Source organism: Culicoides brevitarsis, chromosome 2 (assembly GCF_036172545.1).
Source record: "Culicoides brevitarsis isolate CSIRO-B50_1 chromosome 2, AGI_CSIRO_Cbre_v1, whole genome shotgun sequence".
Classification (NCBI taxonomy): Eukaryota; Metazoa; Arthropoda; class Insecta; order Diptera; family Ceratopogonidae; genus Culicoides; species Culicoides brevitarsis.
Window position 1 is genome coordinate 33,706,552 of NC_087086.1, and position 12,469 is coordinate 33,719,020.

The following is a 12,469-nucleotide window of genomic DNA, read 5'->3' on the forward strand; positions in this document are numbered from 1 at the left end:
CTTGTGCCGCTATGAGAATATACCGCGTTGACTCGTAAAATCCGGAATTTTGGTCGACAATTATTTTCGTCAACTTGATTTTGCTGGATTTGATTGTTTCTTTTACGACACTCAAGCGAGCCATTGTTGTTTACCGCTCGAGAAACCAGGAAAGAATGAAAAGTCGGCGACGAACAATAACAACGTTGCATGTTGAAGGCGATTAAGCACAAACCAAGGGAAACTAATTATTTTGCTATAATCTGAATTTTTGATTGAGTTGTTTGTAAATTTTTCATTTTTTATTAATGAAAAATTTATGTGGAAAAAATTTAATGAAAATCTCTCTTTGAAAGAGCTAAAAATAACTCAACTGTAAAAAAGCTTCTTAAACTGAAGGTAATTTTTTATAATTTTTCAAAATTAATTCAACTCACTCTAATTCACTTTCCTTCGATTATTTTACGCTTATCTCCCTTGTTCAAACGAAAAAAAAAAATCCAAATAGAATAAACACATAGCTCAACATTTTCCCTTCAATGTTAAAATACAGCAAAAAATAAAATAAATAGATTTTTAATATCGCATCGTGTGTGAGGAATAGTTGCACTTGATTCATAATGCAAACGTTGCAAGTTAGACGAGTGAGATGAAAAATTGTTGCAAAACAAGTTAAAGCTGTTGCATAAATAAAGCTTGTGTTAGCCTATGAATCGGAAACGGGAAGGAACGATAAAAAATTTTGTGTTACGGTAAGATTGACTAAAGCGCATTTTATGTTGTCAAAGAGGTAAGTTATGATATTTTGGCATATTTTTCTTTTAAAATTAAGTTAAAAAATTAATCAATTAAAAAGTTTTGACAAAATTTTAGGTTTTCAACAAAATATCGAAGCTTTTGAGTCTATTGATATTTTGGAAAAACGTTTGTGACAGAGCACAAAGAAAACAATGAAGTCTTTAAAATATTTGTATTCTGATTCGGAGAATTGGATCAACATCTTTGTAATGCAAATAATGACATAAACCGGAAACATTTGATATTAGATAATATGGTCTGCCATAAAAGACTCAGTATTACGTTCACAGAATCAGACAATTTTAATATCCTTCTAAACTTGTGATGTGATTCTTCGGAATGCAGAAATATCTCGTAGCTGGACAGGAAATTTGAAATTTGATGAAACTATATTAAACCAAGAATTATTTTTCTCATTTCATATAATTTCAAAAGAAATAATTCTTCCTCTGACTAAGTCTGATAAAAGATTAATTGGTATATATATATAAAAATTGATCCTTTGATGTTACCTAAAAGACGATGAAACTCATGAATATTGCAATCTTTTTTGGTAAGCCCTTGTGTTTCGACTCTTTGTGATGTCAACAATTGTAATTTAGTGAGATATGTAATTTGAGACAAGATAATTTTTATTGATTTAATAAGCTACCAAGTTGGATTGATTAATTTTCGTGCATCAAATGTGATGCTATTTGTAATAAGAATCATCTTCTTATGAGATATTAAATTCTATATTACCTAAAAAATAAAAAAAAATATATATCTAAAAATCTGTTAATCGTACTGTGACTTTAATGAGGCAAATACACACCATTCATACATTAAATTTATTAATATCTAAAATTTCTTTAAAAGACAGACATAGAAACCCTTTAGGAGCTATTTTTAATTTTTTTTCCATTAAAACGAAGTTGCATTAAATAAGCGGAGGAAACTTTAAAATTCAATTTATAACAACAACAGTAAACAATGAGAGAACAGAAGTTGTCTTAAGTTTAATTCTTTTATCTTGGGATGCGAGTTTTTTTTTCGAAAACGAGAGAAAATATCTTTGCTTCCAATACAGAAAAAGAATCAAAACTTACTATAAATAAACAAAAAAAAAACAAACAAAAGTGATGAATTTGAAAAGTTATTCTCTTGAGACGACTTTGAAAAGTTTGTTTTTTTTTCTCATTTCTAGAATATTCAACTTTGAAAAAAAAAATGGTAATTGCATAGAAATTGTTGAAAAGAGTTAATTTTTTAATTAATTTTTTTTAAAGCACAAAAGTTTAAAAATAGTTTGAAATCCTACAAATTTACCTTCATTAACTTTCAACCGTTTACATCCTCGATAAATTCATAGTGAACAAATCCTTTTGCGTCACTTTACATAACGAGCGGCATCAGTTTAACGCCAGACTGCATTGACGTTGTCAAATCTAATTTATGAATGAAAATGAGTAGAAAATTAATTAACTTCGATACGTTGATCTTTTTGCAAGTTGATGAGTTGCGTCACCTGAAAAGAAGTCACGTGAAAAATGAAGCAATTAGTACGTTGGTTAAAAATATCACAAAGCTCGAGGTTGAAAATGTTAAAGAGATCAAGACTAATTGATTTGGGTTTTAAACGTTTTTGAGTCACAAATGCTAATTAGACACGAGCCACACGAGACAATAATTTAATTTAATTTTATCGGTTTTGATGTTTTTACGGGGTTATTGATTTCGGAGAAGGTTCGTAGTTTTATTAGCAAAAAAGATATTTTAAGGAGCGGAAAATTTTGTCAAATTTAAATTTTATTGAAGAAATACTTTAAAAGCTTCGGTAAAAAATTTCATTAAAAAATATTCTTTGAACAAAAGCATTGAAACTCGTTGCATAGTAATTATCTTTAAAGCAGATTTCTAACCCAATTATTGTCTTATTTATCGTTCATTATCATCATCTCCATCCGAACGGAGCGCAATTAACATGAAAAGGAGTGCAGCTTGTAAATTCTTTGAAAAGTATTAAAATGCTAAAACTTTCAACTATACATTTTAATGGATCTTTTAATTGAGTTATCATGTATTTTCCTTCCTTGAGCTTCGTATTCGTTCAAAACTTGCTTTAAAAATTTTTTTAACGTATTTGTAATTTGAGAGTTTTTTTTTGAATTAAAAAAAAATTATATTTTAAATTTTTATTCAATCGAAACTAAAAGTTCGCTTTGTAATGATTTTGAGAAATATTTTTCTCAGTGTTTCTCGAAAAAATAAAATAAAGTTACAAATATTCACGAGAAATTACGAGAAAAAACAAGATATTTTTAATTAAAAAAAATAAATTGATTTTGAAATTGATAAGAGGTAAAAATTCATTGTAAATTCATAGTAAAGGAACAAAATTGCAATTTGTTTACATTTTATTATGCAATAAAAAAAATTAATACGAAACTCTTAACAACATTTTCATAGAAAAGCATTTAGTATCGGAAAAATATTTTCACCGTTTCAGTTTATTCGAAGAAAAAGGAATATTGGATTTCGAGTGAAATGTTTCACTTTGATTTTTTTAAATTGATTTTCAAAATGTATTTCGTCAAGTTTTATTAATTAAAATTGTTTAAAATTAAATTTTTAATTTAATATTTTTATTTATTAATTTTTTTAAAAATTAATTTAAAATTTAATTTAATTTCTTTACATTTTATTTTTTTAATTATTTTAAATAATATTTAAAATATTTATTTAATAATATTTAATTAATTTCAATATTTATTTTTTTTAAATTTTTATTTATAGTTGAATTAAATTATTAATAATAATTCAAATTATTTTTATTAAATTAAACATTCTAATTATTTTTAATTTTTACCAAATTTATATTGAATTTGCCATACAATTATTATTTTTATAAATTTTATAAATTAAAAATAATAAAATTATTAATAAAAAATTAAAATAAGAAAAAAAAAAATCAAAATTAACTAAAGAAAAAAAATATTTATAAGCATTTCAGAAAATATTTTTATGAAATTTGTCACCATTCTGATCAAAATATTTCCTTTTCCTTAAAATTCGTTAATATTTGTAACAAATTTATGGACTTAATTTTCATTTTCAAATAAATGAAACGGACAACGAAAGAATGTAAACAGTAAAAATTGCAATAATCTTAAAAGAAAGAATATTGTAAAATAATATTTTCTTTAATAAAAAAAATGAGTGGCATCTTATAAAAGTTTTTCCATAAATAGAACAAAACCTTACCTAATTCCTTATGAAAGCTGCCTTTAAGGCATTGTCTGTCCTTCCTTTTTCCCAGAATTGCGTCAATATTACGTTTTCAATGCATTTTCAAGCAATTCCTTCCATAAACAAGTTTGTCATTGAAAAAATTATGAAAGATAAACTTTTATCTGTCACAAAAATATAAAACAATATCCATTTCACTAATTGAGAGAAACAATTTCGATAATGCAATTTTTTCGTGTTCAATAAAAAAAAATGTAAGAGAAAATCAATAAAAAGAACAATTTAACAAAATCTCGACATAATCCAATTAAAGAGTGCCTAAAAAGGAAGTCAAAGGCAAATACTTTGGTTCCGGTCTAGACAAATTTCCAGCGAAAAACGAGTCCTAAACGGATTAAAACGGCATAAAATTTTAAAACAAATAAAAGTTTCCTGTGAAATTGCTTCGTTTTTCGACAAAAAGGCCCATCATTAAATAAACAAAACACCCGAAAATTTTGTGGGGAATAAAATTTTACTACAAAGACGAGGACAAGGTCGAATTTTTTTGCGAAAGGAAAACTATAAAAAAAATTTTTTTTTCATTTTATTTGAATTTAAACGAGTAAAAAGAAAAAAAAACTAGACAAATATTTTCTTTAATGGACTCGTAGTTTGATGATATCGTCATCATTAGACTCATAAAATTATCGTTCTTTTTGTTTTTCTTCCGTTATTTCGCACACCGTGCGGATATTTTATTTAAATTACTGCAAACTCGAAGTAATTTGAAGAAAAAAAAATAAGTTTTAATCTAAAAAAAATTTTTTTATGAATTTTCGAGCTCATTTCAAAGACAAAGTTGGGAAAAATGGACAAACAACCATTAAATTGATATAATCTCAGACAAAAAGTTTCTTTCTTTGTCCAGATTTACTCTTTTTCTCGCATTTTCCTTCACAAAAGTTTTTTTCTTGTGTCAAAAACAGACAAAAAAAAAACTTTTTACATGAAACGACGAAACATATGTTCGTTGCTCACACGAATTGGAACAATAAAAATGCATCCGCTCACATTTTTCGAGTCAGAATGTACTTTTTTTCAACGTAAAATGCAGAAAATGTGCCTTTCACGTGAAAGTACGTGCCAGTAATTCACGATAATGGCAAAAAAAAAGATTTCTTTGTGGTTGCTCGAGTCATCCTGGATGTTAAGCACGTGATGGAATGGGATGTGAAGGAAAAAAAATGTGATAAAAATGCCTCATAGTGTTATATATTTCATACGTCAGTAGTGAAAATTCATAAATTTTCTGAAAAAAAAATAGGAAAATGGAATTCCGAATGTGGAGTAAGGCAAGAATTATTGATTTTCCGGTAAATATGGGGAAAAAGTACGTGATTTTATAGTTTTTTTTTTTTCTGTTAAATTTTAGCTTGGAGTTGTAGAATAAAAAGTAGTAGAAGTCGTTGGAATTTCAGTCGTTGAAGTAACATGTTGTCCATTCACTTTGATGTCCAAATGCATGTCAAGTGCGAATTCAATATCGATATGAGTTCCATCGTCGTTGCTCAGTACTTGAAAATTTTGATCGATTGCTTTTGCATTTACGAAAATATCTTTTGATGAGATCATCATTAGAAAAATGACGAAGGTATATAAAATTAAATTCTTCAAGAGAAAAAGTTTTAAATTTCTTCGTTTTTTAGGCATGAAATGGTACCTTTTGTGATTTGAACATCTTTTGGGCTTGAACAAGTTTTAACTGATGTCATTTTAGGTGAAGCCATGCAATGAAAGTTGTGAATTTTGATAAGGAATGTACTCTGTGGTTAAAAAATTGATGAATTTTGATACGAAATGAGTTATTTTTGTTTAATGGGGTCTTAAAGTTTTGAGTTTAGGACCTCAAGAGAGAAGTTGAGAATTTGAGAGAGAGATTCGCGACTTTGAGAGAGAGTTTTAGGACCCAAAGAGAGAATTTAAGATCTTGAGAGAGAAATTTGAGACCTTGAGAGATACATTTAAGACCCCGATAGTTGAAATTAGGACCCCAAGAGTTGAATTTGAGTCATTGAGAGAAAAAAATAAGACTCCAAGAGTTAAAATTAGGACTTCAAGAGTTCAATTTAAGGCTTTAAGAGAAAATTTAGGACCTTGAGAGATAAATTTAAGACCCCAAGAGTTGAAATTAGGACTTCAAGAGTTGAATTTAAGGCTTCAAGAGAAAATTTAAGACCTTGAGAGATAAATTTAAGACCCCAAGAGTTGAAATTTTGACCTCAAGAGTTGAATTAAAGCCTTCAAGAGAAAATTTAAGACCCCAAGAGTTAAATTTCAGATGCAAAAAGTTGAAATTAGGACCTCAAAGTTGAAATTAGGACTTCAAGAGTTGAATTAAAGCCTTTTAAAGAAAAATTTAGGACCTCAAAAGTTAAATCTCTTACTGAAATTCATCAATCTTTCAACCACATCGCATTTAATAACATCCAAAACTCATCAAAATGGGTGTGCACTTATTTGATATCACTAAAAAAAACAGATAAGCATTCGCTGATATCAAATGTTATCAACAATAATAATTATTTTAATGAATTCCGACGAATTTTGGACGAAAACTGATAGCAGCAAAATCATTATTACAAAACCTTACGCAAATATTTGACAGTATGCAAGCTATTTGGCTTCCAATGTCGCTTTTTATTTACCGTTGCATGATTAAAATTTGCTAAAAACCAAAACGAGCAAAAATTCTCAAAAGAAATGAGTTCCACAGGACTTCATACTCGAACGAAAAAGTAGTAGGGATGAAATTTCTCCAACTTTTAAATGAGTTTCTGCTAAAATCAGCCACAAATGTGTAAGTTATACGATGTAAACCACTCGGAGTGGGGATAAATTTCCACAATTTCCCTCTCAAAAAGGATTTTTCGCTCAAATTTTGTGTAGATTCTCGTTCACGTTGAAAATTTTTGGAGAGAAATCATGAAAATGTATAACAGAATTCCATTTCGAGACACAAAAAGGCAGTTTTTAGCACGTGAATGTACGATTTAAGGACTTTTTTGACGGGAAAACCAACTTTTGTGAGTTAATTTTAATCTTTCCGGTACTTGATTTTGTCTAGTCCCATAAATTTATGCGATAATTCTGGATTTTTTCTATTTTTAGGCGCGCTTTTGGATGAAAAATGCGTCGTTACGAGGAAAAAGTTCAATGTTTCATTGAGAATTATGATAATTTTTGCTCTCAAGGGGTCAAGAAGCATCAATTTAAGGCGTCATGACGACAAATTTGTTCGAGAAATCCTCTCAAGTGAAGGGAATTTGATGCATTTTTGCTGTGAATCGTCTTGATGTGCAAATTTTTCAAGCTCAAAGCACACAATTTTACAGTTGAGTCGTTCCTTGCATCAAAAATTACAAACGAAGAGACATTTGGTCACCCGCAATGTTGGTCAGTAACGAGAATCGACCACTTTTATCTCCGGAAATGCATGAAAAATTTGTATTTTTATGCAAATTTACCTAAAAACACAAAATTTATTCCTTTAAAAAAACTTTTACAACTTCGTAGAAACCTCAAGCACTTTCGAATCATCAATCGCCTGTTCCAGCAAGTGATACGAGTAAAACAAATGGAAGTCCAGTTCCGCTTCTTCGAACGTTTCGGCGACACTTGGCTTCAAATTCAGGAAGAAAATCGGTTGTTGGCGCGACGCAAAGTCATTTAGCAGCATTTGGATCGCCATTGCCGCCGTATAATCCGCGCCGTAGATGTGCGTGCAATCAATGACGACTGGCGTGGCATTTCGCAGCGCTTCTTTGTTGATTAAATTTCGCACGTATTCGACGCTCGGGAACATCAAACAGCGATCTGGCGTGATAAAGAGGAATTTTGTGTGGAGACCGGATGTTACGCGTTTGTCAACTTGGATTTTGGGACGTGCTGCGTGATAAAGTACGAAGAGAATGTTGACAGCGATGCCGATGAAGGTTCCCACGGGGATGCCAAAGCAAAGGCAACACACGAAAGTTGTGAGTCCGGGCACTAAATCGCTTCCTGAGGGAGAAAAAAGGTGAGAATTGAGGTTTTTTGGGAGATTTTTGGTATTGAGACTTACTTTTGCTTCTCCAGAGTGGCTTGACGACAGCATATTCGACCATGAAGATGACGGAAGACATGATTACCTGCGGAAAAAGGTAAGAAATTCAAAATTTTTAGATGAGTTTAAAAAAAAAAATAAGAATTGTGAACAAAATTTTTCTAAATTACGAAATTTTTGATGAAATTTTGAAGAAAAATCGATTTTTTGACAAATATTTTCTCCAAAATTGTAGAAAATTGTCATATTTTGAAGAATTATTTAACTAAATTTGTATTTTTTGACACATTTTTATCCAAATCTGTTGAATTTTATATTTTTTCACAAATTTTTAAAGTTTTCAATTTTTTTAAATTTTTTTTTTTTTAAAATTTAATATTTTCATTTATTAAAAATTTTCGAAAAATTAAAAAAATATATTTTTATCAATTTTTAAAAAAATAATATTTTTAACAATTTTTAAAAATTTAAAAAAATAATTTTTTCATCAATTTTTAAAAATTTAAAAAAATAATTTTTTCATCAATTTTTAAAAATTATGACCAAATTTAAAAAAAAAATAATTTTTTAAATTATTTTAAATTTTTTAAGAATTTTTATCAAAACTCAAACGATTTTCTCATATTTTTCTTTTGATTTTTTTTTGCATCAAAAATTTTTCGTTAAAAACTCTTATCAAAGTTTATCATTTATTTTTGAAAATTTATGTTTTTTCACATTTTTTTTCCTAATTGATCGAATTTTTCTAATTTATTAAAAAATTTGTGAAAAAAAATTAAAATTAATATCTAAAAATTTGAAAATTTTCACAATATTTTCTTTAAATTTTTAAAAATTTAAAACTTTTTGTTCAAATTGTATCTTTTTAACAAAATTTCATCCCCAAGTTCAAGTCACGTGATCAAAAAAATACTCACCGCAGCCAATGCAGCATCCGGAATGTACTGGAAATACGGCGTCATGTACAAAAGTGCAATAATAACCAAAACTCCCGAATACAAACATCCCAAGGGGGTTCTTGCGCCCGACGCTTTATTAATCGCACCTCTCGAAAACGACGCATTTCCCGGATAAGCTCCTACCAAGCTGTTCACCAACTGTCCCGAGCCGATGGCGATCAATTCTTGCGTTGGATCGAGCGATTTTCCGTTGGCAGCTGACTTATTAATCGACATCGTCTCAATCAGGGCGATCAAAGGCACCGCAAGAAGTCCAATATTCATGTAACTGATCATCTCCCAGAACGTTTCTCCCTTTTCGACGACAAATCCTGTGGCGTTGACGACATCTTCGCTATAAAATTTCGGAATTTTGAATTCTGGGATGCCTGGCGGGACTTCTCCGATTGTTTTCAGCCAATGACCTTCGCCGCTTTCGATTAAATTGTAAGAAACGATCGTCGCTGTGACAACTACGATGAAATTTCTCGCTGTCCCGATGATCCAAAGTGTTTTATTGACGACTTTTTGCCATTTTTTCTTGTGATCGTCATCTTTCGGGCCCAATTTCACGTTCGGCAGTTGTCTCATGAGCAACAAAGTCGTCATGCAACAAACGCCCATCACTGTATCGCCGACGCGTGTGTTGTGAATGTCCGCCAAGATCGTTTTCCACACCTGGATGAACGTAAATCCCTTTGCATGGATGCCCAAAAAGGATTTTATTTGTCCCGTGAAGATCATAATAGCCACAGCACTCGAAAATCCCGACAAAACTGGCCCGGAGACGAAATCTATGACGAACCCAAGCCCAAAAATGCCCATTAAAAGTTCAATAAAGCCCGAAATGACGCCGCAAACTATTGCTCGAGGCCAATTTCCGCCCGCTACTTGACCCGTGAGGAAGGATGACGTACTTGAGGGTCCGATATTGACACAACGACAACTTCCGATGAAGATATAAAGCAAACATCCGACGAACGAGCCATAGAGACCTGCTTGCGGAGGCAATCCAGCGATGCCGGCGTACGCGAGAGCTTGCGGAATGACAGTAAGTCCTCTGAAAAATTAAAAATTTACAAAAATTTGATCGAAAATTGATGATTTTTAACTTACACAGTCATTCCAGCGATCAAATCCCCGATAAAATCATCAGAATTGTACTTTGGAAGCCATTGCAGGATCGGAAGTCGCTTCGTAATTGTCTTTTTTCGGAAGATTTTCTTCAATTTCTGCTTAAACCATGGATTGATCTTCTTCGCAGTGTCTATTACGGACTCCTTTCGTGTCACTAAAAGCAGAAAAAGGTCAAAAACCGTCAAAATCAAGGCAAAAAAGACTCACAAATGAAATCGCTCGACCCATATCCGCTTGTGTTTATCGAAAATTGTGAATTTGAGACACCATGAATGCTGTAAGAGCCCTTTTCCTTGCTATTTGCTGCTTTTCGGGCACTCATAATGTATTTTTGGTACAATTAAAAGGCCACAACTGAAGTTGATCGATCAGAAGAACAATAAAAACTGAGAATTTTCGCGTCGGATGTCAACAATATAAGACTCAAGTTCAAGTACGGATCCTGTATCAATGTCGTTGTGAGCTAGGATGCCCTGAAAATGACAAATTTCGTTAATTTTTGTACGAAAAGTATTAAAAAAGTGTAAAAATCGACACCCTCGTTGCACGTTTAACTGTTAAAACAACATGATAGCTCAATTTTGCTGCTATTTAGAGCATTTGCGTTAATTTGATGCTAAAATATATCCTCATGATCTGTTTCTCGCGACAACAATTGGGACAATTTTACTAACAACACTTGTTGACAAGACAAGAAAAAAACAGAAAAAAGTAAATATTTACTAATTAAAGTCACACTTTGCAAAAAAAAACAAAAATATTGACGCACGTACGACTAATAATGTTTCATTAGAACAGCAAAAAAGTGAATGGAAACAACGAATTTTCCGTTGAAATTTTAAATTAAATTTTTTATTAAACTTTTTATGAAATTCTTTCAGTCTCAAAGGGATTTCGGGCGTGAAATAAGAAAAAATAATGAATTTGGCCGAGATTTTTCATGAAAAATGGTTCAATTTCCGGGGCAGTTTTTGCACTTGCTTTCATGCATCTTGCTTAGCGAACTTGTCACAGTTGTTTTGATAAATGTGTTCTATCTAAACAATGAGAAACATATGAAAGTGTAAAAAAATTTTTCAACGAGCTTCGAACTTTTAATAGGACTTTTCTTGTTTTAAGTCTGTCAGTGAAAAAAAAATTATGTAAAAAAAGTCAAATAAAAATTAAGAGTTTTAATAATAATTTAAACCTATTTGATTTGAAAATTAAATTTAAAAATTTTAAATAAAAGAAATAAATTAATTAATTTAAATTAAAATTAAAATAAATTCAAAAATTAAATTTTTTATTTAAATAAAAAATTAAATAAATTAATTAAAATTTTTGTTTAATTTAATTAATTTTAACAATAATCTTAATTTTCAATGATTTTCTCTTTCAAAAAAAAAAAATAAATGAAATAAAATAAAATAAAAAAAAATATACAAAATACAACAAAAAAAAAATAAATTTAGTTTAATTTTTTAAAAAATAATTTAATTATATTAATTGAAAAAACAAATTTAAATTTATTTATTCTTTGTTGAATTCTAGTTTCATTATTTTAATTTTTTTTTTGGAAAGAAAAAAATTTAAGAAAATTTAGTTGATAAATAAAAAATTAAATTAAATTCAAATTTTTAAAATTGATTAGTAAAATTTGTTAAAGTAGAATATAATTACCTATATGAAAAAAATTAAAAATAAAATTGAAAAAAAATTGATTTTGTGAATTGTTAAGAATATTATTTAAAAAAAATTATTAAAAAAATTAAAATCTAAAAAATGTTAAAATAGACTTAAAATTATCTAAAAAATCAACACTAATGAAATTTTTTAAACAAAAAATAAATAAATTAATAGAAATAAAATAATAAATAAAAAAATAATACTTAAATGGTAAAGTTTATATTTTTTTTTTTGGTTTTTCTTAAAAAATAAAATAAAAATTGTAAAAAAAATAAAAATATAGTGAAATCTTTAAAAAATTAAATTAAAATAAAAAAAAAGATAAATTTTTATTTTTATGATTTTTATTTATTTTAATTTAATTAATTTTTTTTTATTAGAAATTTTTAAATTTTGATTTATATTTATAAATATTATTTATTTTTATTTATATTTTTTGAAAAAAAAAATAAAATTGAAAAGATTAAAATAAAATAAAAATACGACAAAATTTGTCGTTCAACCACAACTTTAACCCAATCTGCTTTGAATTTTTTCTACATTTCCAACACACAGGACCAACTTTAGTTAAATCAAATTTAATCGCATCGCCGACTGCACCTAAACTGCACGTTACATCATATTGTACATTTCCTCT

At 28.8% G+C, this 12,469-nt stretch overlaps 1 protein-coding gene and 1 long non-coding RNA gene across 2 annotated transcripts; both read right to left on the bottom strand.

Moving 5' to 3' along the window:
- Nucleotides 1-5,415: 5,415 nt before the first annotated feature.
- LOC134831975 (uncharacterized) lies at nucleotides 5,416-5,752 on the bottom strand. Its single transcript, XR_010162032.1, has 2 exons — nucleotides 5,708-5,752; nucleotides 5,416-5,655 (listed from the first exon to the last, which is right to left on the bottom strand). It is a non-coding gene; the product is annotated as an uncharacterized LOC134831975 (long non-coding RNA).
- A 1,748-nt stretch (nucleotides 5,753-7,500) lies between these two features.
- LOC134830548 (sodium-independent sulfate anion transporter-like) lies at nucleotides 7,501-10,790 on the bottom strand. Its single transcript, XM_063844064.1, has 6 exons — nucleotides 10,702-10,790; nucleotides 10,372-10,637; nucleotides 10,144-10,318; nucleotides 9,007-10,087; nucleotides 8,108-8,174; nucleotides 7,501-8,046 (listed from the first exon to the last, which is right to left on the bottom strand). The coding sequence occupies exons 2-6, from the start codon at nucleotides 10,484-10,486 to the stop codon at nucleotides 7,547-7,549; spliced, it is 1,938 nt and encodes a 645-aa protein (XP_063700134.1). The 5' UTR covers nucleotides 10,487-10,637; nucleotides 10,702-10,790; the 3' UTR covers nucleotides 7,501-7,546.
- Nucleotides 10,791-12,469: the final 1,679 nt, after the last annotated feature.